The sequence below is a fragment of the Phaethon lepturus genome, unplaced genomic scaffold, assembly GCF_000687285.1.
Source record: "Phaethon lepturus isolate BGI_N335 unplaced genomic scaffold, ASM68728v1 scaffold1888, whole genome shotgun sequence".
NCBI classification, from domain to species: domain Eukaryota; kingdom Metazoa; phylum Chordata; class Aves; order Phaethontiformes; family Phaethontidae; genus Phaethon; species Phaethon lepturus.
This window is the reverse complement of record NW_010558071.1, coordinates 1-23,725: the sequence shown is the minus strand read 5'-3', so window position 1 is coordinate 23,725 and position 23,725 is coordinate 1. Positions and strand designations below refer to the sequence as shown.

The window sequence follows — 23,725 nt, the reverse complement described above, 5'->3', positions numbered from 1 at the left end:
GCCCAATCCTGCATTCCAGTTTTAAGCACAACTTCTAAGAAGCTCACAAGATTCCTTCACTGACTACAGAAACAAAAAGTAGCCCTTCTTCCCTTGCATTATGATAGTATATATATAAGAATAAAACCTCTGTACTTTAGAGGGACCATTTCAGTTTCATGATTTTTTAGTTTCAAAGTAGCAATATCCAACAGCAGATTTTTGCTTTATTGCTTGGAGTCCAAAAAATCTTTACAGATGCCTCTAATAATATCAGGAACCATCTGCTCCAATCCTGTGAACTCCCTAGTGAAGAAAGTATGAGATTCTCTTGGTTCAGAAGCCATGTCTTTCAGATCATCCAGAGGTGCCCAGGCAACACCGACAGAGAAGACTGTTATTCCTACAATGTAATAATACAGGAAGAAAAAAAAAAATAGTTAAGACCATTTTGCCTGTAGATACAAGAAAAACAGCTATTTCTACATCCATGAATTAATCTGGATTGTAAAACCATGTTTCAATGCCTGCAGTCTGTCAAAGATGATTAGATTTGCCACTAAATATCAGGAATTAGAAGATTTGTCTCTGTAAGAAGACTGAAGGAAATAGGGGGTATCTTAAGAGCTAGTGTCTTAGTTGGTTTTATGGTGACACATGTGAATGTAGCAGTTACGATGTCAGTCTTGAAACAAAAGTAACCCTGTGTAAAATTATTTTGAAAATAAATTGGGATCCTTTGTGTATGCTTAGTGCTTTCAAGCATCAGCAGCCCAATAAGCTTGTTGGCCAAAACTGCTCATTTCCTTCCTAGATGATGATGGAGTGCAGGAGTTATGCCATGATGGATGGCATCTTTTGTTGGAGCTTCACTATGTGGCTCTTTATTTTTAATCTACTAATTTCTCTCCTATTCAGGAAAATAAGACTGGGTGTACATTTTTAACTAAGCTGCCGTAAGTCCACTTACACTTGGCTCCACAGTGATGATTTTTCATCCTAATGGAAAACAATGACTTAGAGCTCACATTTTCCTGAATTTAAAACAGGTATGAATACTTGATTCACTCACTGGGGCTGTATTTACAAACTTTAAAATCTTGACATTTACAATACACATAAAGAGGATGAATTAACTTCCATTGCCTTTAAAAATAAGTAAGTCATTTACCTGCTTTTTGTGCAGCAGCAGCAGGTCCTCTAACATCATCATAAGACTGACCATCAGTCAAAACAACGAGGAAATTTTTGTTAGGTCCATCTTTCATTGGCCCAAACACATTTCTGGTTGTGAAAGAAATGGCATCACCAGTAGCAGTGCCACCACTCATGTAGCGAATGTTCCGGATAGCTGAGAGGACTTTTTCTTTTGTGGTGTGGTCTGTGAAGCTGAATTCTGTACGCTGATCGTATGTGAACTGCACAGCTGCAATCTTGGAACCAATGTCAGAGACCTCAAAAGCCTTTGCAACGTTGCTGATGAATTCAAGCACAAGGCGGAAGTTGCTGTCTCCAACACTGCTAGAACCATCTATCAAGAAACCAATGTTGACAGAGTTGTAGCACGTCTTACTACACAACATCTGCTCATGTGAACACAATTTTTGGACAAGAGGTTTCACGTATTTGGTAGTACCAAACCAAGTGGGCATTTGGTAAGAGAAGAAGCCGTTGTTTCGACAGACAGCCTGTTTGAAAACAAAAAGTCAACCAGTGAATACTGACACAGTGGCTGTATGGCTAATAATCAGATACCTGTGTGATATTCTTTCAAAGGCAGGTTAGAAATGGAGCCTGGGAGTTTGGGGGTGGGTTTTTTGCTTGTTTGTTTTTAAAGAAATTGAGGACAAACATCTGCAGTTGAAGTCAGTAAAAGCTATAACATAGCTTATTTTATCTAATAATAAAGTCAACTGTCTCCCTCAACCTCTGGAAATTTCAAATAATTTAATTTTGTTCATAAGAACTGAAACAACTGGAAATTACAATTACATTTTTTGAAAGTGAACTAAGTCATGCTACTGAATATCCAAAGTGTTGAAGGTTCTGTATTTTTGCTTCTCCACTGAAAACTAGTCTCTGTGTTTTCCCTTTGAACTTGGTAAGCCCTTTATTTTTTTTAGTCTATAATGTCATAAACACAGACATACAGCTGGGTAGAAATATAGCTCCAGGTAATTCAAAGTAAAATTTCTTTTTCCTCTGGCCTCCATAAGAAGCATGTAAAGTACAAAGTAATTTAGAAAGGGTTAAATTGAAAATCAGCTCTCCAAGGTGATAACTAATCCGAGTAAGTTCAAAATGCAGAAGGGGAGGGGAGGGCAGGCCTTGGTCACCTGGGGTCATGTCTTTCTGTGCCTATGAGTATGTAGGAGCTGGACCTGCCTGCAATACCACTGGGACCAGCAGCAAGATATCTTGGGCCTAGAAGCAGCAGAGCTGTAGCACTTCATTCTGTTCCTGCCCTGAGCTTTGAAATTTCTGCTGAAATTAGACATCTAAAACCTCCCTGTGGAAAATGAGAGGTTTTCTCACTGGAGAGTAAGTAAAGACCTAGTGCTTAGAGAGCTCCTGTGAGAGTAGGTGATATGTGTTTGAATTCCTACTCTAACTCATACAGGGCAAGATCCAAAACTTTTCATCCAAAATGAATGGCTTGCATGTGAACTTGTTAGGATGTGTTTTTTTAAAAACTTTTCTGTCCTGTTTGTAATGAAAGTCAGTCAATAATCATCCATAGAGCAGGTATGGATATGCCTCCCTGTTTGACATTTCAGGATAGAAGACAATCACAGCTGCATTCCATTGCCTATGACACATTTAACCATACCTAGGGTATGGTCCTCCTACTCTGAGAATCTTCATGTAATTACAAAGTCCAGGAGCTACAACTGGGCCAAGAGTCTGAACTGGGAGGATGGTGATAGCACTTTGGTACCCTTTGTGTAGCCCCTTTAGCAGGAAAACACACAGTGCTGCTTTAGGTTTCCCACTGTGATTCTTTTAATCACTTATCAGCAGGGATAGTTTCATTGGCTTTTTAGAGATACACATATTTTAAGAATTAGTTCATTAGGATTTTAGCATGAAGTAAATTCTCTAGAATCATATCCGTGACTGAAAAAGATATACTGATATTCTTCTCTCTTACTTTGTCAATGAAACCAATGTCTTGTACCATTCCCAGCTCTTCTGTTGTGGGTTTTGCTACAGATACTATGAATACATTGACTCCAAATTCTCTGGCCACTATGCCAGCTTCTTCTATATCATCTGAGGGCCAGCCATCCAGGAACACTACAACGATCTTGGGAATTCCTTTGCGTGCTCCATTTTCCAAAGAGAAGAATTTCTGAGCTGTGTGCTTCAAAGCTTTCCCTAGTTTTGAACAGGAAAATAATATGAAGAAATGCGATTACATTTTGGTACCAGTAGCCTGTATGAAATTGTGCTGGATTTCTGTTATGATAACAGGTCTCAACCAGTGTGAAGGCAAAATAGTGTCGCAGGAAATTTGATAATAACGAAGCTTGAGCAACCTATAAATTAAAAAACAACAACACAACAACAATCCTCCAAAAACCCAAAACCACACCACCCAACAAAAAAATCACACAGGTAAAGCTGACAGTTTTTCACCTACAGGTCTAGTTTTGTACTAGGAAGTAGATATATTAGTGCCTGCCAAGTGGATTGGAAGGAAGAAAGTTAAGGAGCTACCTAAATTTTAGCTTGTGAAATGCAATGTATTTGGAGCACCGTTTTCTCATTTGGCAAACATCTCTTCACAATCACTTACTACTTATTCTGAGTTTATTTTAGCTCTTTAATTAGCCACTCAACAAGAAAGAAACACTAAGCCTTTTAGATATGAATTTATCTCAAGATACCACTCTGTTACTAGTGAAAAGTCGATTATTGTTTGAACACAGGAACTGATATTTGCAATTCTACTCTAATGACATGTGTAATGAGCAACTCTAACTTCTGGAAATGAAATGTAAGATGTGGGAATGTTCTAGTGGAAAAATGTTGAACCTGACTAAAATGAGCATGGCATTTAAAACACTTGCTTACCTAACTGAATTATAAGAACTTCAGTAGATATACACACACACACATATATATACAAAAAATATATATAAGTATGTAAAGAAGTCACTTCTATTTGCACAGAAGTATGAACACACCTGTATTAGAATTGCCTCCTCTGAACCCTAATTCCTTTATTGCAAACAAAACTTCTTTCGCAGCAGTGAAGTTTTTCAGATAAAATTCAATTTTTGGATGTTCACTGTGGAAAAATAAAACAGTAATAAAGTATACAGTTCACTTTTCATACTGCTATGGCATTAGCAAGCTAAAATACAATTTGAATAATTTTGTTCATGGTCATATACACTTTTCTATATTTTTAATGACTAAAATAGAAGTATGCTCCTTGCTTAATAATTCTCACATCCCTTAGCAAGAGGAATTATTTGCCTGTGTGGATAAATTAAGAACAGGCTGATTCTTCGGTTTATCAAGCAGCTGAAAATATTAGGTTGAAAATATATAGAGAAAGAAATTTAATATGCCAGGTGTTAAACTAAATGTATTTGTGTAATTGAAAATTGGCAGCTTTTCTAGTATTTGTATGAGAAATACCTTCTTTATAAAAAATACCTGTGAAATACAGTTTGAGTTATTTAATTTGAGAAGTTAAGGTACATTAGCTACTGACTCCTTTTAAGAAATAAAAGATTTTAGCTACACTGCTACACTAAGTTTCCAGATTTAACTTTTGATTTACAGTAGGAAACAAAAAGGAATGAAGTTTTTTTTGCCATGTGAAGAGTAGAAAGATAAACACCTGCAGGTCAAAGAGCTACTGCTATGAATAAATGGCCTGATCCTGCATCAGAATCACTGGAATGAACCCCTGTGCCAAGCAGAATTGGTCTGCTGCACTGATTCTCATGGCAGAATAACTGTTGAAATGGTAAATTTTGAGATATAAATATTATTGCTTGTAAGATTAATTTCTAATGAAGAGAAGTTGAATGTTCAAGGTGCTAAACTGATTAGTATGTTTCTCCAGGAATTGTTCCTCACCTTACAGTATTCAAAGCCAGGACAGCATGAGTTGGGTTCATTTCCCCCCGCTTTAGATGTCTACAATGGACAGAAACTGGATTTTTCAGGATGGAATTAATCACATTCTAAAAGAGGCATCCAGAGTGGTTCAGATGGTTTGTGCTGTGAACATAGTCTAGTGACTGTAAAGCAAGCCTAGGTCATTCAATCAGATGCAGACATCTACTCTGCAGTTGTCTAAAGGAAGGGGAGTGGAACAAACTTTAATGGTGAAAGATGCAATAGAGAAACCCTGTGTTAATTGAACAGATGTTTCAGCTTCTTGGAATAAGAGAGTTAAAGGCTTCTTTGTGTTTCCTTTATTCCAGAAGCAATAAGCCAAAGTCGTATAGCCTTGGAAAACTGCTACTGCTGAGCACTAGCAAACTGAGCTGTGGGTCCAGAAAGTCTTTTACCAACATGTTGGATGTTGCAGTGGCTTTCAGACTGTTTTGTAGCCTGCAAACACACATAGTAGTATGAACATTCTTAAAATAATAAAGCCACCATTTCCAATTTGAAATATTAGCTGTAGCAACCTCTAAGTTGGCAAAAGCAAGGTTTTCTTTTTTGTACATGTAAGTAGTCATTTGTGACAATTCTCTCTACATTTTTTTTTTAAAAGGCATCTCCTTTGCAGACTCCTTTCTGCTGTTTTAAGAAGATGAGCTACAAAACTGTCAGCAGCAGACAGGCTGCAGAAAGTCCATCTGCTCTCTCTATCCAAATATCAAGTATCACAGAGGCAGAACATGATAAAATTTTTCACATCTTCTCACATGGACATCTCTATATAGCACAGAGCAAACAGTGCTACAGCTGGAAAGAGTTTGCTTTCTCTTGCTATTCATTTACCATTATTGAGTGAATACCATTCTGCAGAATAGGGAGTGATATGTTAATTCATTTCTCTTATTAATCACTCAGTTTTATTTTGTATAGATGTGTTCTTACCTGGCTTGTACAACTCCAACATGAGGCCCTTCCGTTCCAATTCCCAACATCACAGCTACTTTTCCAACAAAGTTTTTCTGCAAATTAAATCTACGTTGGCCAATGTTGTAACTTCCATCAATGAGAAATGCTATATCAGCTTTACAGTCTGTGAACGTCCAAAATAATTAGATTTACTTATTACCAAGTAAATGTTAGGATTTTGCTTTGCAAAAGTTAAATGTGTGGGTTCCTACCTTTGTTTCCAGCCTTTTTATCAAGTGGCTTCTTAGGTCTTTTACCTTCAGTGGAGGAAACAGCATGGATCATTTAAGAACAAGATGATGAACAGCCAGAATTGAACCAGAAAAAGCTCAGACTCCAAGAATTACTTTGCAATCTATATGCAGTAAGAACTGTCAATCGGTTTAATTATTAAACTTGCACTACTACTGCTTTGCTCCTTAGAGAATATTCTTCAAATATTCAAATAGTTTAATATAGTTCAGAATAGTTCAAACGAAACAGTTTAACTTTCCTTTCTATACCTGCCTAACTGATTACTTGAAATGTAGATAGCTGGGTGGATTGCTGTAGCTCATCATCCCAAGTGCTACCATTTCTCAGTCAGCAATCTGCTGTACAGTGCAGTTTTAATGTTTTGGAAGCAAACTCAATCTGTAAAGAAAATGGTCTATTTACAAACAAATTCCAAGTCCAGTATTTACATAGCACTAACTTCCATAAAAACTGATCTATCCTTTTACTGGCAGCATTTTCTGTGGAGAAATCCCCATAACGTCTAAATTTTTTCTACGTAAGTCCTGACAGCACTCAGCTGAGTAGATCTGTAAGGAGGAATACATTATCTCTGGCTTCTCTGTCACTTAATAGGAATGAATATCCCAAGAGCTCATGATGTCTTTCCTTCCTTTATGTTATCTGTATTACTTTTCCAAATTCATTCAGATTTGTTTTCTTTTTTAAAAAATTTACATAAACACTACTGAAATCAGAATCAATCTGCTCAATTACAAATGAGTCCTCCCTTTGCGCATGGAAGACATACTGCAAAAACGGGTATTATATATGCTTTGTTCTTTAAAAAGAAATGAATCCTATGAAACATATCATTTTAGCCAGGGATTCATGCACTGCAGCACATCTTATCACAAGAGGCTTCCATTGTGGCAGAGACCTTGTACCTGTAGAAGGACGTGCTGTTGATGTTGATCTTCCAAGTGCTTCAAGAGCTGTGTTCTTGGTACCTTTTGGAAGAACAAGTTTACCATATTTTAGTGTATTTAGATGAAATTACAAGTGCTTGAAGAATACTGCATTTCCAATAACCTTTCTTCATCATCTGCCAATAGCTACTCTGGGAGTAGGACACAGGCCTAGACAGATCTTTGATGTAATCCAGTACTGTACTCCTTGTTTTACAGGTAATAAACTTCTCTTTTGAACTTCTGCATTGGAAACAATAGCAGCTGATTAGTAATTACAGCACATCTAATTGATGAGAAGTTTTGAGCTGTAGTAGCCATTATTTCTAGCAGACAAATTCAGGACTTGATTGGGGGAAGTAGACTTACACCCTGAACGAAAGCACCTGTAATCCCAAATTCTTAGCTATTGATTTGCAATGGACACTACACAGGGATTACTAGTAGCTTAGAGATAGTAGGCTGAATTTTAAGCTACGTAAACAATAAGAACACATTAGAAAGAACTGTTTCCCAAATTTGGAAAGAATATATCAGAAAACACATACACTTTAATATGAAACTGAAAACACAACAACATATATTAAGAAAGCAGTAGGCTGCTTTGCACATTTCTATGAGGGTGGTTTAACCTCACCCAAGTGGCAGAGCATGATAACTGGTTTAGCAATCGGGCACAGTATTTCAACTACGTGGACAAAAACTTCTGAAAAAAACACTATGTCACACTGTAGCTTAATGACCACATCACATCTAAGTTGACATTATTGCTATTTTTGGAGGGTCAGTGTTCCATTTGCAAGGAACGCTGCACAAGCTCTTTGAAGGGCCCAACAAGTACTACTGCCTGCACAAAGGCAGGCAGAGGCAGAGAAGGGATAAAACTACATGGCTGGAAGTGGTAGGTGAACAGGACTGCAATAGCAGGATCAAAGCACTGACTTAGATCAGCTTAAACTGTCCTGGAACTGCACTGTCAACTGCCTGCTATCATGTCATTGTATTCTAAATAACTGTAATCCATTTTTAGGTATTGGCTTCTGCTACAGACTAGCTAGTCTAGCTGGAATAGTATTTTAGGAAAATTGTGGAAAAACTAAGATAAAATAATGAGTTAAAAGTGAAAACTTTTGTTACTACACTTCAGATAGCAATCACTTTTTTTATGTGTACAAGACCACTAAAGTTTCCTAGAGTTCTGTTAACATTTCAAATACAGTTTGCAAAATAATAAGTGTGATCCACCTACGAGTCACTGAGAAAGACGAAGCCCATCTAGTGAGCACCTGAGACTGGATCCCGTTGGCATTTACAGCAGGGTAGTTTTCCTGTCCCGGGAGAGTCTGTACCCTTACAGCTCCTCCTGCATTGGTGATCACCCCCCTGAGATACAGAAAGAGTTGTTGTAAATCAGGCATTTTAATCGCAAGGAGATACAATACAATTATACCATTATTAGTACGTTGGACGCTAGCCTCCCGAAAAAGATGCCATATAGGCAGGCGGTTGTGTTCAGGCTAAAACAAGCTATAAATTGCTGGAAAGACTTTTAAAAGAAACTATTCTGCAGAGCATCACACAGACTTAGGAAAAAAAGGTCAGGAAATTCTAAAATTATGGCAGCATTCAGACTGACATAGAAGTGTGATGTTTCAAGGACATACCAATTCCTAAAGGAAAGAGCTCCAGCAAAATGTATTTGAGATCATTATGCCTCATGAATATTTGCAACTGGAACAAAATTTGGTATGCTTAGCTACAAAATGACCAAAGTTAAGAAAACTGGAAAGAAAAATCACTGCTTATAGTAGGAATGGATATATAGGATATCTTGTTATGCAGCTAGAGACTGAAGTCAGAAACAGTAGGCATTACTGACAGCAGCCATCAGATCACTGATAATTATAAGAACAGAGCCTAAAGCATCCGATTCTTCTTATTCACCTGTAGTAAATATTAAATGTGAAATCTGAAATGAATGAAATAACTAAATGCAAGTTACTAACTCAATCCATGTAAGATTCCAAATTGCTTTCAGTCTAGACTTGGAAATAGTGTATCAATGGTAGATGCAATTCACTGACAGAGATGTAGAATAACATACCAAACTGCAGCTTCAGAATTTGCAATACTTTGGTAATAGTTAACAAGTCATAGCTATCTTCATTAGTTTAGGCATTCTGCAATGCATCCTTAATATGCAGTTATAATGTATTAATTAAAAAAAAAAACACAGAACAAATAACAGGAAGTTTACTGACTAAAATATTTTGCAAAGTCATATTCAGTATTATAAGACTATTATACTCCTTAGTGCCTTACTAGAAGGGTCCGTTCAGAAATGTAGAAGTGACAAGAACACTTGTAGCAAAATCTACAGAGGAGGTTTTTCCAAAACTGAGACAAGAGTTGAACCTGTAACACCCAGACCCTAGACAAGTTTTTAGAGGTCATATTCTAGTTCTTAGAGAAGGCCACTGTCATTTTTCCCTTGTTGAGTTTCATTTCATGATTCAACAAACAGGCTTTGAGATTGTCTATCAGATCTGTCCTGTCATCTGAGACATTAAGGAATAGCTAGTTTGAAAATCTTGCTGATGTTTATGCACCAAGGATTGTGTGAATACCCAGTAGGGTGATAGATTTGTGCATTTAAGAAACTTCAGGATTAAAAACAGCCCAAAGAGAACTTCACTTTTTTTGGAGGCAGAGAGGCTGTTGTGGTTGTTTGCATTTGGATACCTCAAATGCCAGTAATAGGCATCAGAACTGTTCATATCTCTTTATGTGCTACTGAAAGAACAGTTATTTTTAGAGGCCAAAATTCAATGCTGAGCTTTTCTAAAGCTCATCAAATCTTGATGCTTTGTAGTACTTGGGTAGGTACAGTACTGTGGGAGACAAACCACCATTTCATATTTAAACACAGCAACGTGTGCCTTTGTTTATTTTTCTAATCTGTTTGGCTTCCTGCTTGAAAAGAAGTCCTGGCCTAATCTGATTTAAAACATTGCAAATGTAGAATAATCAAGACCAGAGTTTAGAAAACCTTGCATATATTTCTGGTAATATGAGCTCTGGGTGTCTGTGGCAAAGGCAGCTTCTGCATAAATCTCCTTATGGACTGCTATTAAAATACATTCCTCATTAAGGGACATGATTTACATTTTAAAATTGAAATGTGGTTATATCTATTTAATTCTTGCAGCTTAGAAAATGACAGTATCAAAACACACAGATATTTTTTCACCTAGGAACACTGTGTACAGTATATATACAGAGGAGCTTTAGTAAAGTTACCCTGAATGAGTTTAAAATCAGATTATAAAGTTGGCAAATACAAACAGCACTTTAAAGTTACTTTAAAAACAGAGAGAAAAATTAGACCAGAGCCTCTAATGGATCATTTTTAAATTACTGGAAAATTCAGTAAGGCAAAATTATCTTTGGGAAAAATAATACATTAATGTATTTAGAATATTTCAGTCTAATTAAAACGCAATTTTCTTCTCCAGAGAACTTGGCTCCCTTTGGCATTCAAGCCTTCAAAAGTGTCTCAGTCTTAATGGATAAGGAAATATGTGTCAGAAATAGAATATATACATTTAATTATAACAGTTTCTAGTTTAAGTTTCTGCTTGCAATTTTAGTCAAGCTACTTTTGGGCTTGCATCAGCAAACCCAATCTAAGCCCAAGTTAGCTCCTGAGGAGAGTTCAATATCTCTTCCCCCTTCTTTTGTTGTGGACTTGCAACTTTGAGCATTGGCTGAATTAAACTCAGGAACACATTCACACTGAAAGCTCAGCCTAAGATCTATTTCTAGGAACAATGATTCCTAGAAAGCTTGTTTTGGTCACAGTGTGACCAATCTTGTTTATATTGTTCCATTTTGTCTATTGGTCTTTTCATTTTGATTGCCATGTAATCATTCTGGGGGAAAAAAATAATCTAGATAGTATCTATTGACTTTGCAAGCTTTCCACTGAAACCAGAGTAGACTTATTTGCTCCTTATCTATTTATTGAAAACATTTGATTCTGTATTTCACCACAAGTCATAAAGCTCGACTGCCTTCTGAAGATACACTATTTCCATATGACAGCTCTGCTATTTTTAATGCAAGTGGGGGACTGATATTAGATATGAATATACCATGAACTATAGCTTTATGAAAGTTATTCCTCTTTTCTTGCCATTTTGTTCTGTAGGTAAATTAACAACGGTTTAAGCCATCTTTTACAATCTTATCAGTTTTACTTGGGATGTTTCTCCCAGCAAGTTTACTCAGAGTGCATGCTCATATATGCTGAAGTGGAATAAACTGTATTGTCAGTCTGCATTTCTATTCAGAAAGAGATCAAATTCCTATCTGCAGTCAATTACAATTTATTTTAAAAGTGAGATTCATCTGATGTAGATCTGCAGTGATTTTTCAATAGCAAAGATGTGCTTATGCATTTCCTCAGAATGTCAATCCGCTTTGATTTTCACCACTTTTTTGTGTTCTCAATTTCACACTGGTCAGCTTTTGAACTATGGTTTCTTTCTATGTTGGAGTGGTTGTGTTCTTTGTTCCTGAGAGATTGATTTGCATGCCATGGCTGTTTTGATTAAACTGGAAATCTGCAGATTTTCCAGGAACAGCTTTCACTTCCTTACTTACTATGTTTCATGCTACTGCCAGGGCTGCTTGGCAGCAACTTTATATAAAGCTATCAGTCCATTCTCTTGCCTAGCTTCACTGCTAATAAATCATAATTTATACCTAAATGGTATTTTTCACTCAAAAATGCACACAAATTAAACAGATGCCCAAGGAAGCAATCTAGTACCTCACTGCAAAATAGCTCATGGGAGGAAGTATAATGGCCAAGGGCAGCAGAAGATATGAGAAGGTTTTATGAAATATAGGAATTTCATCTAAAACCTACCTAAAACCTGAATTGAGGTAAACAAGCAGATGGGATGGAAGCTTTTTAGAGCCTCATGCACCTCCTCAAAGTAAAGTGCAAGAACTGTTTATCTTCCCTCTCAGACGACTACAGGGCTGGCTTGGCTTTGCTGAATTTTGAAGAAATTTGAATTTTTCAAGGAGCCTGCACATCAAAACTGATGCCTAGACCACAAAGAGACTCTTCCAGCCTTTGGAGGCAACCCTTATAGATGTAATTGCAGTCAGTAATCTTAGACACAGCAGTAGAAAGCTGAAATACCACCTCCTGTTAGAAGAACGAGAAAATACAAGATTTCCACCTTTTGAAAAAAATCTTGTTTCCTCTGGTAAATTTTCCATTGTTTCTTAGAATTTGTAATAGTTGTGACAGATTTGGCTGATAGAGCACTTTTTGTGGCATGCTTATAAGTTATTGACTTGTTTAAAAGTGTTGGAGATGAAGCCAAGTTGATTTCCTTAAATGGTCTTAATTCTAAGTGTAAGGTAAGGATCAGCTAGATAAAATTGTCTAAAGATAACAAAACATTGTCAGTGAAACAGATAAAGATTTTTCCCCTTGTTGTATAACAATGTTAAAGAGTGAAGAGAAATAGATTTGAACATAAGACTAAATGTTCTATTCCAAGGAAAGGTCCCAAGCCCAAGGGCAGCAAGGCAGCAACTGGGCTGTTAAATAAAGTACATACTGAGCAGATTTAGTCTTGCAATCCAGAAGCAAAATGTTTGCTCAGAAACTCCCATGGTATGTTTTTACGCTAATCATTATGCTCACCATATACATCTACAGGTAGGCTATCTGCTTTTTCAGCAGAAGGGAGAAAGCAGGAAGATAAAGGACTGCTATGCCACCCAAAAGCATAATTTTGACCTGAAAGTTCCTGTTCCCATTGCTAACAGAGTGCTGGCTGTGATAGCAGCTGGCATTTCCTATAGGGTCCTTGGATGAATACAATTATCCTCAGGAACTGAAGACAGCTGAATTACCTGAATTCCCATCTTTCCTTCTACTATAAGCAGCTGCATCAAACTCCTTCCACATCATCTGCCTTTCCCCATCACTCCAATGAGCGTCCTCCCCTTCTCCAAACTGCAGTCTCCTACTGCTGCCTTCGATCACTGATACGGAGCTGCCTGGGCTCATACCAGCACACTCTGGCCCACCCAAGGCTGTGTTCTTTGTCTCCCCTGCACCCCTATTGCTTTTGGCAGGAAAGAAGGCTCAGCAGCAGAAGCAGGCACTCTACTAAGATTTCCCAGGGGACCAACAGCTGCTCAGAAATCCCTCTGGCCAAACAGCCTTTTTGTCAATATTCTTCTAGCATACACTAGGGCATCTCAGGGGCCATCATCTGTGTTTGCAGTCACTTTGTGGCCAGCTTGGCAATACTGTGATATGCTTTTGTTACACTTGAGTTCTGGGACCCCGATGTTTAATTAGAAATGGTTCCACCCTGTGAATAGTTAGGAAGGTTACAAAAAAATTTACATGCCTATTTAGCATCTAAACACTACCACATTGGGCTAGCTCTCCATCTAGTGGAATTGGCACTAGAACAGAACCACAAACTGAGAACCTAGTCTTTCATTTGACCTTCTGATTATTAATCCAATTAATCACTCAGTAGTTGATTTAACTCTGTTCTTTATGGCTGCATAGCATCAGCCTGGTAGATCCATTCTTCCCCTGACAAATAAATCTTTTATTCTTCTGCCCAGACGAAGAACAATATTAAATAAATATTCTGCTTCCTGAGAGTAATTACACATAAAATAAGAGAAAAAGGAGAGAAAAAGCCAAATATAACAAACTAAAGCAGGCAGAAAGCTTATGCATCTGTAGTGTACAGAATTATTCATAGTAGAATTCTGCTAAGTTCTTTACATGCACTGTATAGTATTTTATTGTGTTAATAATTGCCTCACAGTAATGAATTACTCATAGGAATAAACATTATTTGGTTTATATGAAATTAAGGAATTGGGCCTCAATTTGGACCTGGCCCACAAAGAGTGTATGTGGAAGGTGGAACTGACCCACGCTCACACAATCATTTCCATTTAAAAAAAAATAAAATAGGCACTGGTCCCAAGGCTGGTGCTTCTTGAAACAGTAGACAGTTGTCTGACTGCACCTTATGTAAGATAACAGCAACAGTCATCGTGGCAGCACAGGCCTGGTACTCAACAGTGCTTAAGGTATAGAGCTGTGTTGCACTCACAGTCCAGTGTAATGTAGGGCATGCCTTGTCAACTAGATGTGGTTGTTTCAGTTATTTGGAAGAAATTTCCAAAATTCTCAAAGCAGGTATCTAGTTACATCATGGTAACAGCCAATTATGGTGATCAGCTATTGGCAATGTGTTCTTGGAGGTACTTTCACACCAATATGGAGCTTGGCCATTGCAACACAGAGCAAGGAGGAGCAAGTTTTTCTATGTATGTTATTGTTGGATTTTGTAGCCTACACTGAAATCAGCTGAGAACTAAACAGCCATCGCCTCTCTCCTCCATCCAGCAATCCTTTTTTTACCAGGACCAGTATTTATGGCTGCTAATGGTTGCAGCGAAACCAATGAAACATTCTCGTGTAACAAATTCTGTTCCAAGTTTGAAAGGCTGGCAGGACTAATGGCCCCAAACTTAAAGGTAGTCTCTAAAAAACAGCAGTTCTCCTAAAGAGAAGATTTTTTCACCAATAGTCTGCTTTTTCAAAACATTGTAGTACTACAATTTATCATATTAAGACAACTTTTCCAGTAAAGATGTACATTATCAGTGTTAGAGACAGATTAGAATAGTGGGTATATTTTAATTTCTTCATTGCTATTAGAGCCCTCTTTGTTCTCACAACGTCTGTGGAAACAGATTGTTAGATGCATGTTTTACAAACAGGGGTGCACATTTCACAGGAGGTATAATTTGGCTTGACACTGACTATGGAAAAAAATTGTATTTTTCCATGCTCCTATGCTTCTGGGCTGGAGAACAATAATATTCATAGGTACAGACTTCAGTGAAGACCTAAGTGGTATGTAAATGCCTGTGCTTTGTCTTAGGGGAAGACTACACAAATCTTGAAAAAATCCACTTATTTCTTGTACCTGTTTTGCAAAGGTGTTGATTTTTCCTGGTGCTGATCTGAAGATTATATTAAAAAGTCTAGATCATGTGAACATTTTTCAGCATTTTCAGTAGAACATTGAAATACTGGAAATATTAATATAAACAATCAGGAGTTAGTAAGAGATTCCACAAAGGTACAAGTCTGGAGGAAAACGGACCTTGAACCCTAGCTGCATGGGACTTGCTGGTTTCCTGCAGCTGGCACAGCACCAGCACCCAGCTGCAGGGGAACCAAGCCCCACCACTTTTCTTGGTGGGACTTCTCTAACCATCGGTCAGCACTGGGGTGGGAGGTTTAATATCACTGGCTAGTTGAACTGGCTAGGAACTTTTGCAACATTTCAAAACACTCAAGTCTTAAGCACCTTTGGAAAAAGATCTTGATAGCAAAAGCTTTTTTTTTCCCCCCCTTCTTTAAGTAAAGACATCTTTGGCAATCAGTACAGAAACAGAATGTTAAAAGTAAATGCCGGTGGTTGTCGGCTTAATATCACTGGCTAGGTGAACTGGCTAGGAACTTTTGCAACATTTCAAAACACTCAAGTCTTAAGCACCTTTGGAAAAAGATCTTGATAGCAAAAGCTTTTTTTTTTCCCCCCCTTCTTTAAGTTGGCAATCAGTACAGAAACAGAATGTTAAAAGTAAATGCCTACATCACTAAATACCAACATTGTCTTAGAAAAGAGACAACAGGAAGAAAATCTCAGTTTTCCTATATAATCTTTTTTTAAAAAAACCAGGAAGACATTTGATCCAGACATTCTTTCACAAACTTTTTGTATATACTTAAACTAGCAAAAGTGAAGAACTAAAATTTAACTTCTCTTTTTAAACATTCATGAAGACATTTAAAGCACAGTGAATGGAGACATTCATTCTTTTCACAGAAGGATCGAAAGGAAGCCTGTTCTAGCAATAAAACACACATGGAGACATAGAATTATCTTTGAAACTAACTCTTAAGCTTTAAAAACAAATACACACAGACCTCCACAATACCTCCCAAGTTCCTTCTAGCTGTCCTTGTAGTAACCCTGATAGCAGAGTTCAGCATCACATCAATATATTCTGAAAGAGTTTCTTTCTGTTGCTTGGGAATAAGAAGAGATTGAAACTATTCCTCTATTTCTTTTAAACACTTTGTTTTGCTTAAGCTTTTAAGAATAGTTGCAGGTTTTCTGCAAAGGGAGCAGTAGTCTTATCAGGAATACACAAATATAATAAGATGGTGTGATTTTTTGGTTTCAACTGTAGTTTATGTATACGTTAACATCAATGTACCTAGAAGTTATATAAAACTAGTTTTAAGTTCCGTGATTCTTGAAGGGATTCTGGATAACTTCTGTAATCCACAAATGCTAATGAAATCTCATTTATAGGAATAGGACATTAAAAAAGTCTCTGTAATATAGTATGATACCTCAATATAATGATTTGTTTCAAGAGTACCTCTTGAAACCCAAGTAATTTAGATTATATGCATGATGAAGACTTACTTCTAAATATATTCATAATATTTAATTATAGAATTCTCAGAAATTAAATAGGAAAAATTTGGGCAGGATGATCTAGTCTGTACTTTTGCTTCAAGATAGGATCTATTAATTACCTAGTTATTCTAGACAGATGTCCCTATTTTTGGAAACTATTGCAGTTCCTGTGATATCCCAATCCATCCACTCTGTCCTTATTGTTAGACTTCATATCTAATCCAAATTTCTGTTGCTGAAATGTTAGTCCTATCTTAAGGATCATAACACCTTACGAAGTTTCAAATCTACTTTTTGATAGGAAACAGTGTGAAAAGGTCTAAGTGAACAAGTATCATGTCATACAACCAGTTAATAGATGAAGCTAAAAGTCCTCCTTTAATGACCAAAAGCTTTCTCAAAGTATTAAAATCAAAGCCTGAAACTCCCTGTAGACTGACAATCAGGAATCAGTCTGGCTTCCACAGGCATCTGAAATAGATATCTCACTGTCTCCAGTCAGTTTTATCCAACATTTCCTTATTAAAAATTGATCCAAGAAAGAATTTAAGTTGCAAATAAGTAATTAAATCTTTGTCCTTCCTTAAAAAAAAAAATCAGATAGCCTCAATAAGATTTCTGCCAGCCCATTTCCCTTCCCCTCTGGAATTACTATTACTTCTCTAATGATATATTTAACATGGGCTATCTGGATATTTTTCTTAGTCTTTAGTTATCCATTTGACACAGGAGTGAATTCAGCTAGATACTGGTCTAATTAAGAGACATTAAGTAGACTAACACCCAGCAAGCAACCATCAGAAGAGAAATGCTATAACAAAAAATAACACTGATTAACAGTAATAGTCTATGGACCACATTCAGCCAAATCATGGGCAGGTCTGTTTGCATAGGAGCTTAAACTGATTTCAACAAATTCAGAAAAAGCATCATGTAAAGGAAAGTCAGAAAGTAAATCTGCTTTTTTTTTCCAGTTAGTTACTATTTGCACAGTATCCTTCAATGTCTACCAGTGACGCATAAGCAATCTTACAGTGAAAGTCCATCTGCTGCTGTGCCATTTCAGAGAAAGTTAAAGTGATTTTCAGGAACACTTAAGCACAACTCTCATAACTTTTAAGCCACCCAGGCATTCTTTTCTTCCTTGTTTTCCCTTCTCCTAATGACACTCCTATTGAGTTAGTATGTCTCCCAAAATCCAGAAAGATTTTTATTATGATGGCATCAAAAGGTTAAAATTTAAAAGTGTGGCAAGGCTATGTAAATTTACTTAACACATTGATTAGCAATCATCTGACTGACCTGTGTATTGCTGCTCCACAGATACTGGAAAGAGAGGCATAAACTCCATCCCCAAAGACATAAAATTGCCATAGAGGACAGTTTGCTGGGCAAAGGACATCTTCTGTCTCTTTTCTAAGGTCAAGTCCTCTTGTAAAGCATGTGATAGCAGTGGAAGCTAAAGAAAAAAAAGAAGAACCTGTGACCTGAAATATCTCAAGGGTTTGTTGGGGTTTTTTTAATCTCTCTACAGTTTCCAAGTTTAAAACAGCATTTGACTTTGAAATCAGGTATAGCGTCTCATCTTATGCTCCAGTACATCTGTAAAGACAAGAGCTTGCAAATGTACAGACAAGGAAGAACACACTTAAGATATTTGTGGGAAAGCAGTGGCAGAAAAAGATAAAAAAATATGAGCAAACACTAAAACAACATTAAAATAATATCCAAGGAATACTACAGAGGGAAAAACAATTCACATCTGTAAGTTTACTGCAGAGACAGAATGGCAAGGGGAAGACCTTCACAGGCTGGTGGAATACAGGAGTGGGCTGCACTCTCCAAGGGAGAAATTAAATGACTGACGTTCCCACAGCAATCCCCAGCCATGGGACATCTATGAATCACTTGGGAAACTCTGAACCTTCGCTCCAGTGGCATTCATGAAGCAGATTGACAGCAGCATTTCCCTTAGCCTCTGCAGTAAGTTCTACTGAGGCCAGTGTAAACAAAAAAAGAAAAACGAGTACTCATCTGCTTGGTCCAGTAACATAGTAACATCTAGAACATTCCTATCAATTCATTGCAACGAAGTTTACATCATTATCATTGTGCAAAGGAGTGTCAGATTCACCCAGCAAGACAGAAGTTATTTATTCAGCTGCGGCACATGCATTTTTCACATAGAACTCTGCCTTTTTTTTCCCTTAAGAGTTGCTCCTCAGATTACCATTATTAAGCTTTCACTGCTTGTGTGTGCAACATAGGTATGCAGACACAGATTTACACCAGTATACGATTTTGCTTGGCACATTAATGCTTTTTCTTTTGAAAACTTAGATGTCATTATCTTGGATACTTACTACCATCCTTTTACTACACAGAACAGCACATTCAGCTGGTCTGATACCACAGCAAACTAGGGGTTTGTTTTAGGTAAATATCAATTCAGCATCATAAGTTCAACGCAGGACTAGCTATTCATTCTGAACTTCCTAAGGGCACATCTTGCCCTCGCTGAGCACTAGAAGGTGCAAGAATCTTTTCTATGTGCACTCAGAGGATTACTTTTTCCACAGTATTAAGATGAGAGCTGATAGAGGCTGGCCAATGAAGCAGTGCATACACTGCAGCATTACATCCCAAGGAGAGTATGTTTAGGGGATCAGTGATCTGTTTCTCACCTTCTTCCCCATTCACTCTTACCCTAGGGTGCTTACTGACCCTAACATAAGCCACTGTTATTTGAAATTATTTGGAGCATGCACTGTTTCTCATCAGCAGGTGCAAAAGATCATACCTCCTGCTAATCTCACTGACTTTAGAGCTGAAAAGCAGAACAGTTACAGCCAGAGGAACACAAGGAAGCATGTCTTCATTCTGGCTGCATAAATCACACACACGTTCACAGACCATGCACATAGCTTTACTTTCAAGTATATGTAATCCTCATTAATGCTATACTGAAATTACGTTAAACTACCTAGTCACATCTTCCTGAAAAAGCTTTTTTGTCAGCATAAAAATGTGACTTAAATATGCTAAATATGTCTATATAGTTCAGAGTAAGAAAAAAAGCAGTAAATACTTATCTTGAGAAAGGAAAAAAGGAAAGCTTTCTACCTAGCAAGACACTGTAAAGCTATTCAATCTGATTCTCAAGTACCTTAAGAAATAAAGAAGTTTCTTGTAGGATTTACAGTCTTACCTAAACACATACTCTCTATGTTTAGTCTTACATTTGCCTTAAAAATGAAAGTCTGAAAAACCAAGCAGAATGCCCATTTTTATACCTAGAAGATCCGTATTTTCATGGTTAAAGGTGCTATATTACTGGTGTTAGCTAAAAGAAGTCGATTCACTTTACTGTTTGAGTCCCCTAATCCTTTCATGAAAGTTCTACAAATGTGTTAGGCAATTACTGGGCACTAATCAAATAATATCCGCCAAATGGCAACTAGCAAGACCATCAGAATCAAACAGCAGCTGGTAGGCTGGATGTCCTTGGAGGAATCACTGCAATGAGCACCACTGGTAATCTCTGCTCACAGTACTGCTTGTGCCATACACCCCGCAACATTCTTCTAGCCCCTAAAAGTGCAAGGCACCACAGGAAGTTTTAATACCTGTCATTTCTAATGTACTGTACTTGACTGTATGCACAGCCTGCCAAGGAATTCAAAGTCAATAATTAGACATGTCTAGTTAACAAACCCTTTATCACTTGGAGATCTGAATTTCCCTCACTACCAGGTACTTGCTAATTACAGTCATATGTCAGACTAACATTTTACATAGCACAGAAGATGAACAGGGAGGAGGGGAAAAAAAAAATCTTGCTGTGTTTTTGCTGGCTATGAAAACACAGAAGTCCACTGTAGCCCAGACATGGAATTTTTATGTACTGGCAGTCTAAATACTGTCATGATCCTTGTCTACACCATGAGACGGGGGGCTTCTGAGGGAAGGGAGCCACTTGCTGCTGTGTGAACTCTCCAGCTGACGTTCTCTAGCTAGGGGCTCTAGCAGTTCATATCTCAGCTGGATTAGCACAGAATTACATGATGCTGTTAATTAAAAAGCAACAATTTCATTTTGGTTTTCTATGTAGGTAGGTACAGTTTTCTTCAAGTTGTAATTCTACAGCTGAGACTAACATTAGGAATGTTGGGTGCAGTATCAAAATGAGATGTATTGGGTATCAAAATTAAGACTTAGAATATCAAATCTGCAGCAGATTTTGGTCTTCCCTGTTAATGTATCATCAGCTATCTAACCCATAAAATTACAAGTAGTCCATTGTGAACAGGCAAATGTATTAATCAGGTCTGAATACTAGGTAATATAGAATAGTTCTTCACCAGCTTACATACTAATCATTCTCCCAAATTTCATATGCAATATTACTATTAAAATTCAAGGTGGTTGTTTTTGTTAGTTTATCCAAGATACTTCATCATAGCAGAAACCACCAAATATATATACACACACACATAAAAAGAAACTGAGATAAAACCCATGTGTTTTAATCACTGTAATTTAAGAATGCAAGAGCAGTAGCAGTTGAGGCATTTCTCCAGATACTTATGTGATCCAATAGTCTAAATCCACATATTTTGGAATAAGTGAAAGATAAGCTTGTAATTTATAGGAAAGTACGCAGTCCTAGACTCCTACCCATTCTGGACTCTGATGAAGACTAGAGACCTGCATTATGTGACACAAAATTAGGCCTTCAGAACTGTAATAAAATGACCATCATCCCATTCTGTCAAGACACACACACTCTTTAAAGTCTCACAGAAACACACTACACCAGGGTACACCATAAAAAATAGTACAAAGAAAATAAACTGTATTTCTTCCTGATTTAAGCCATATTTAAAGGTAAGGATGAATGTCTTCCATCACTGTTGACCTAAAAAAGAAAAAAGCACAAAGGCTCACTTCTCCCCTAAAAGATCCATCCAATAACCATATTTTCAACCATTCCCTCAGCTTTCATCTTTTTGGTGCCTCATCCCATGTATTCTGATTTGCCCTGAATAGCTGTTTCTTATGCCCACCTATAAAAGCCCTCACTTAATTTTTGACAGGAGTAACTAATTTAAAAGACTCCAGAAAAATAAAATTCATAGCCAAAATCTGAGCTTTTCTAATCTTGAAGTTTCCATGCACTGATTTGGGAAAGCAGAGTTTCTGTAAAGGAAAAAAAAAAATCCCTGTGTACATTATTACAAAAAACCCCAGGGATTCCCAAGAGTAAGATAGCTTTACAAGTCATAAAATAGGGAAGTACATCCCTATTGCCCTTCTTATTCCCAGTATTATTTAGTATTTTTTCTTTGCAAAACAGGAAAATTTGAAGTCTTTTTATCTTAGGGATTCAAGCAAGCCTGCTTTTTATATGTCATGCAAGGAATACTCCCCAAAACCTTACCCATACTAGAAAAAAGACATACTAGTAGAAATATGCCTGTTCATATTTTGGAAAACATGTTCACAGATTGCATACTACTTCATGTAATCTTAAGCACATATCTTGATCCAGACAAGAGCAATGGGACTTAAAAAAAAATCTGGTCAGGGTTATAACATTCATTTCAATCTGAGACTTGCCCTTTCCTGATCAACTTAAGGCCACTTACCATCACACGCCAATGGTCACCCACCCATATAGTCTTGCATACAGTAACTGGAACTGTTGAAATCAGCAGTTATTTGTATGTATTTCGGGGGAGTACAAGGAAAGGTATAATTTTAGATCTCCCCAAGTACTTATGAGCCTAAATACAGTAGATTTTTGAGAAAACTAATGTTCTTTCGTTACTTTGAACAACAGAATTTAAGCACTTTTTATAAAAAAGTTCCTGTAAGTTTCTAGTTAAATAACCAAATACTGCTGAATTTAGGCTCAAAATAATGGTAAGAGAACACCTTACAGTAAGAGTTCACATTTTATATTACAAACACATCCTGGTACCAATATTCCATCATGCCAATATTCCCTTAATGTTATTTTAGTTGGGTCCAGATTACAGAGGCTTCTTCTCCAACCCTGGGAGGAAGCACTGAAGAAAAATTTTCACTTGTTTCCTGACAGACTTTCGGCACTTCATCCGTAGTGCACCTGTAAAATAAAAAGGAAAGGCATTGGGGTTGGAGTAGGTTTTCTATTGCTGTACATTTTTCCCTTTTTTAGCCATAACACTCCTGTGACATATAGCTGTTACCAGTTTAGCACAAAAGAATTTTCCAGGTGTTTGAGTGAACACAAGATGAGCAGCAAAGCCTACTCTTCAATGACTGTGAAATCCCGAAGAACTGTTCAGAAAACGGCTCGAGATCACTCACCTTCCTCAGGCCAAGCCTGCGTCCGGAAGCGCATCCTTCTGGAGGCTCCTGCCCTCCCCTTGGTGAAAGGCTCCACTGGAAGGGGCAGACAAACCGTTTGCGGCCTTCTGGCGAATTAGGTCTTTAACTGCTTCCCATGACTCCTGGGTCCCGTGATCGGCTCCAGGAAAGCCCGCTCTCCAGCAGCGAGGACGCAGTCCAGTGGGGCAGGGAGCAACGAGCAGCCCCTGCCCTGCGTGTTCAGTATGTTCTTTTGCTTTCCAGGTCAAAAGAATAGCAAGGCAGGTTTAAAAAGTTTTTAATCGATTCCACGGTCAGAGATATGTCATAGATCCTCAAATTGCCAAGCACTGAGCCAAGTGCCTTCGTAACACACGACCATAACAGCCCCTCCCTCTGCCTTGCTCTCAGCACTCCCCTCGACGGGGACGCTTGTCACGACTGCTCTTCTCCAGCCTGTGCCGAGGCGAGTTCCACCCCCGCTCGGTAGCGCTCCCAGTCATCCACCGTGCCCTGTCCCGACACCGCCTCCCGAGGGGCCGGACA

The 23,725-nt window shown here is 37.7% G+C and overlaps 1 protein-coding gene across 1 annotated transcript; it reads right to left on the bottom strand.

Annotated features, from left to right (window-relative positions):
• On the bottom strand, positions 1-23,213 carry COCH (cochlin). The gene is made up of 10 exons (XM_010292930.1): positions 23,180-23,213; positions 18,128-18,284; positions 8,506-8,639; positions 7,236-7,298; positions 6,288-6,332; positions 6,052-6,199; positions 4,170-4,273; positions 3,131-3,357; positions 1,151-1,667; positions 1-382 (listed from the first exon to the last, which is right to left on the bottom strand). Exons 1-10 carry the CDS (start codon positions 23,211-23,213, stop codon positions 207-209), a joined length of 1,605 nt encoding a protein of 534 aa, XP_010291232.1. The 3' UTR covers positions 1-206.
• Between the last annotated feature and the right edge of the window lie 512 nt (positions 23,214-23,725).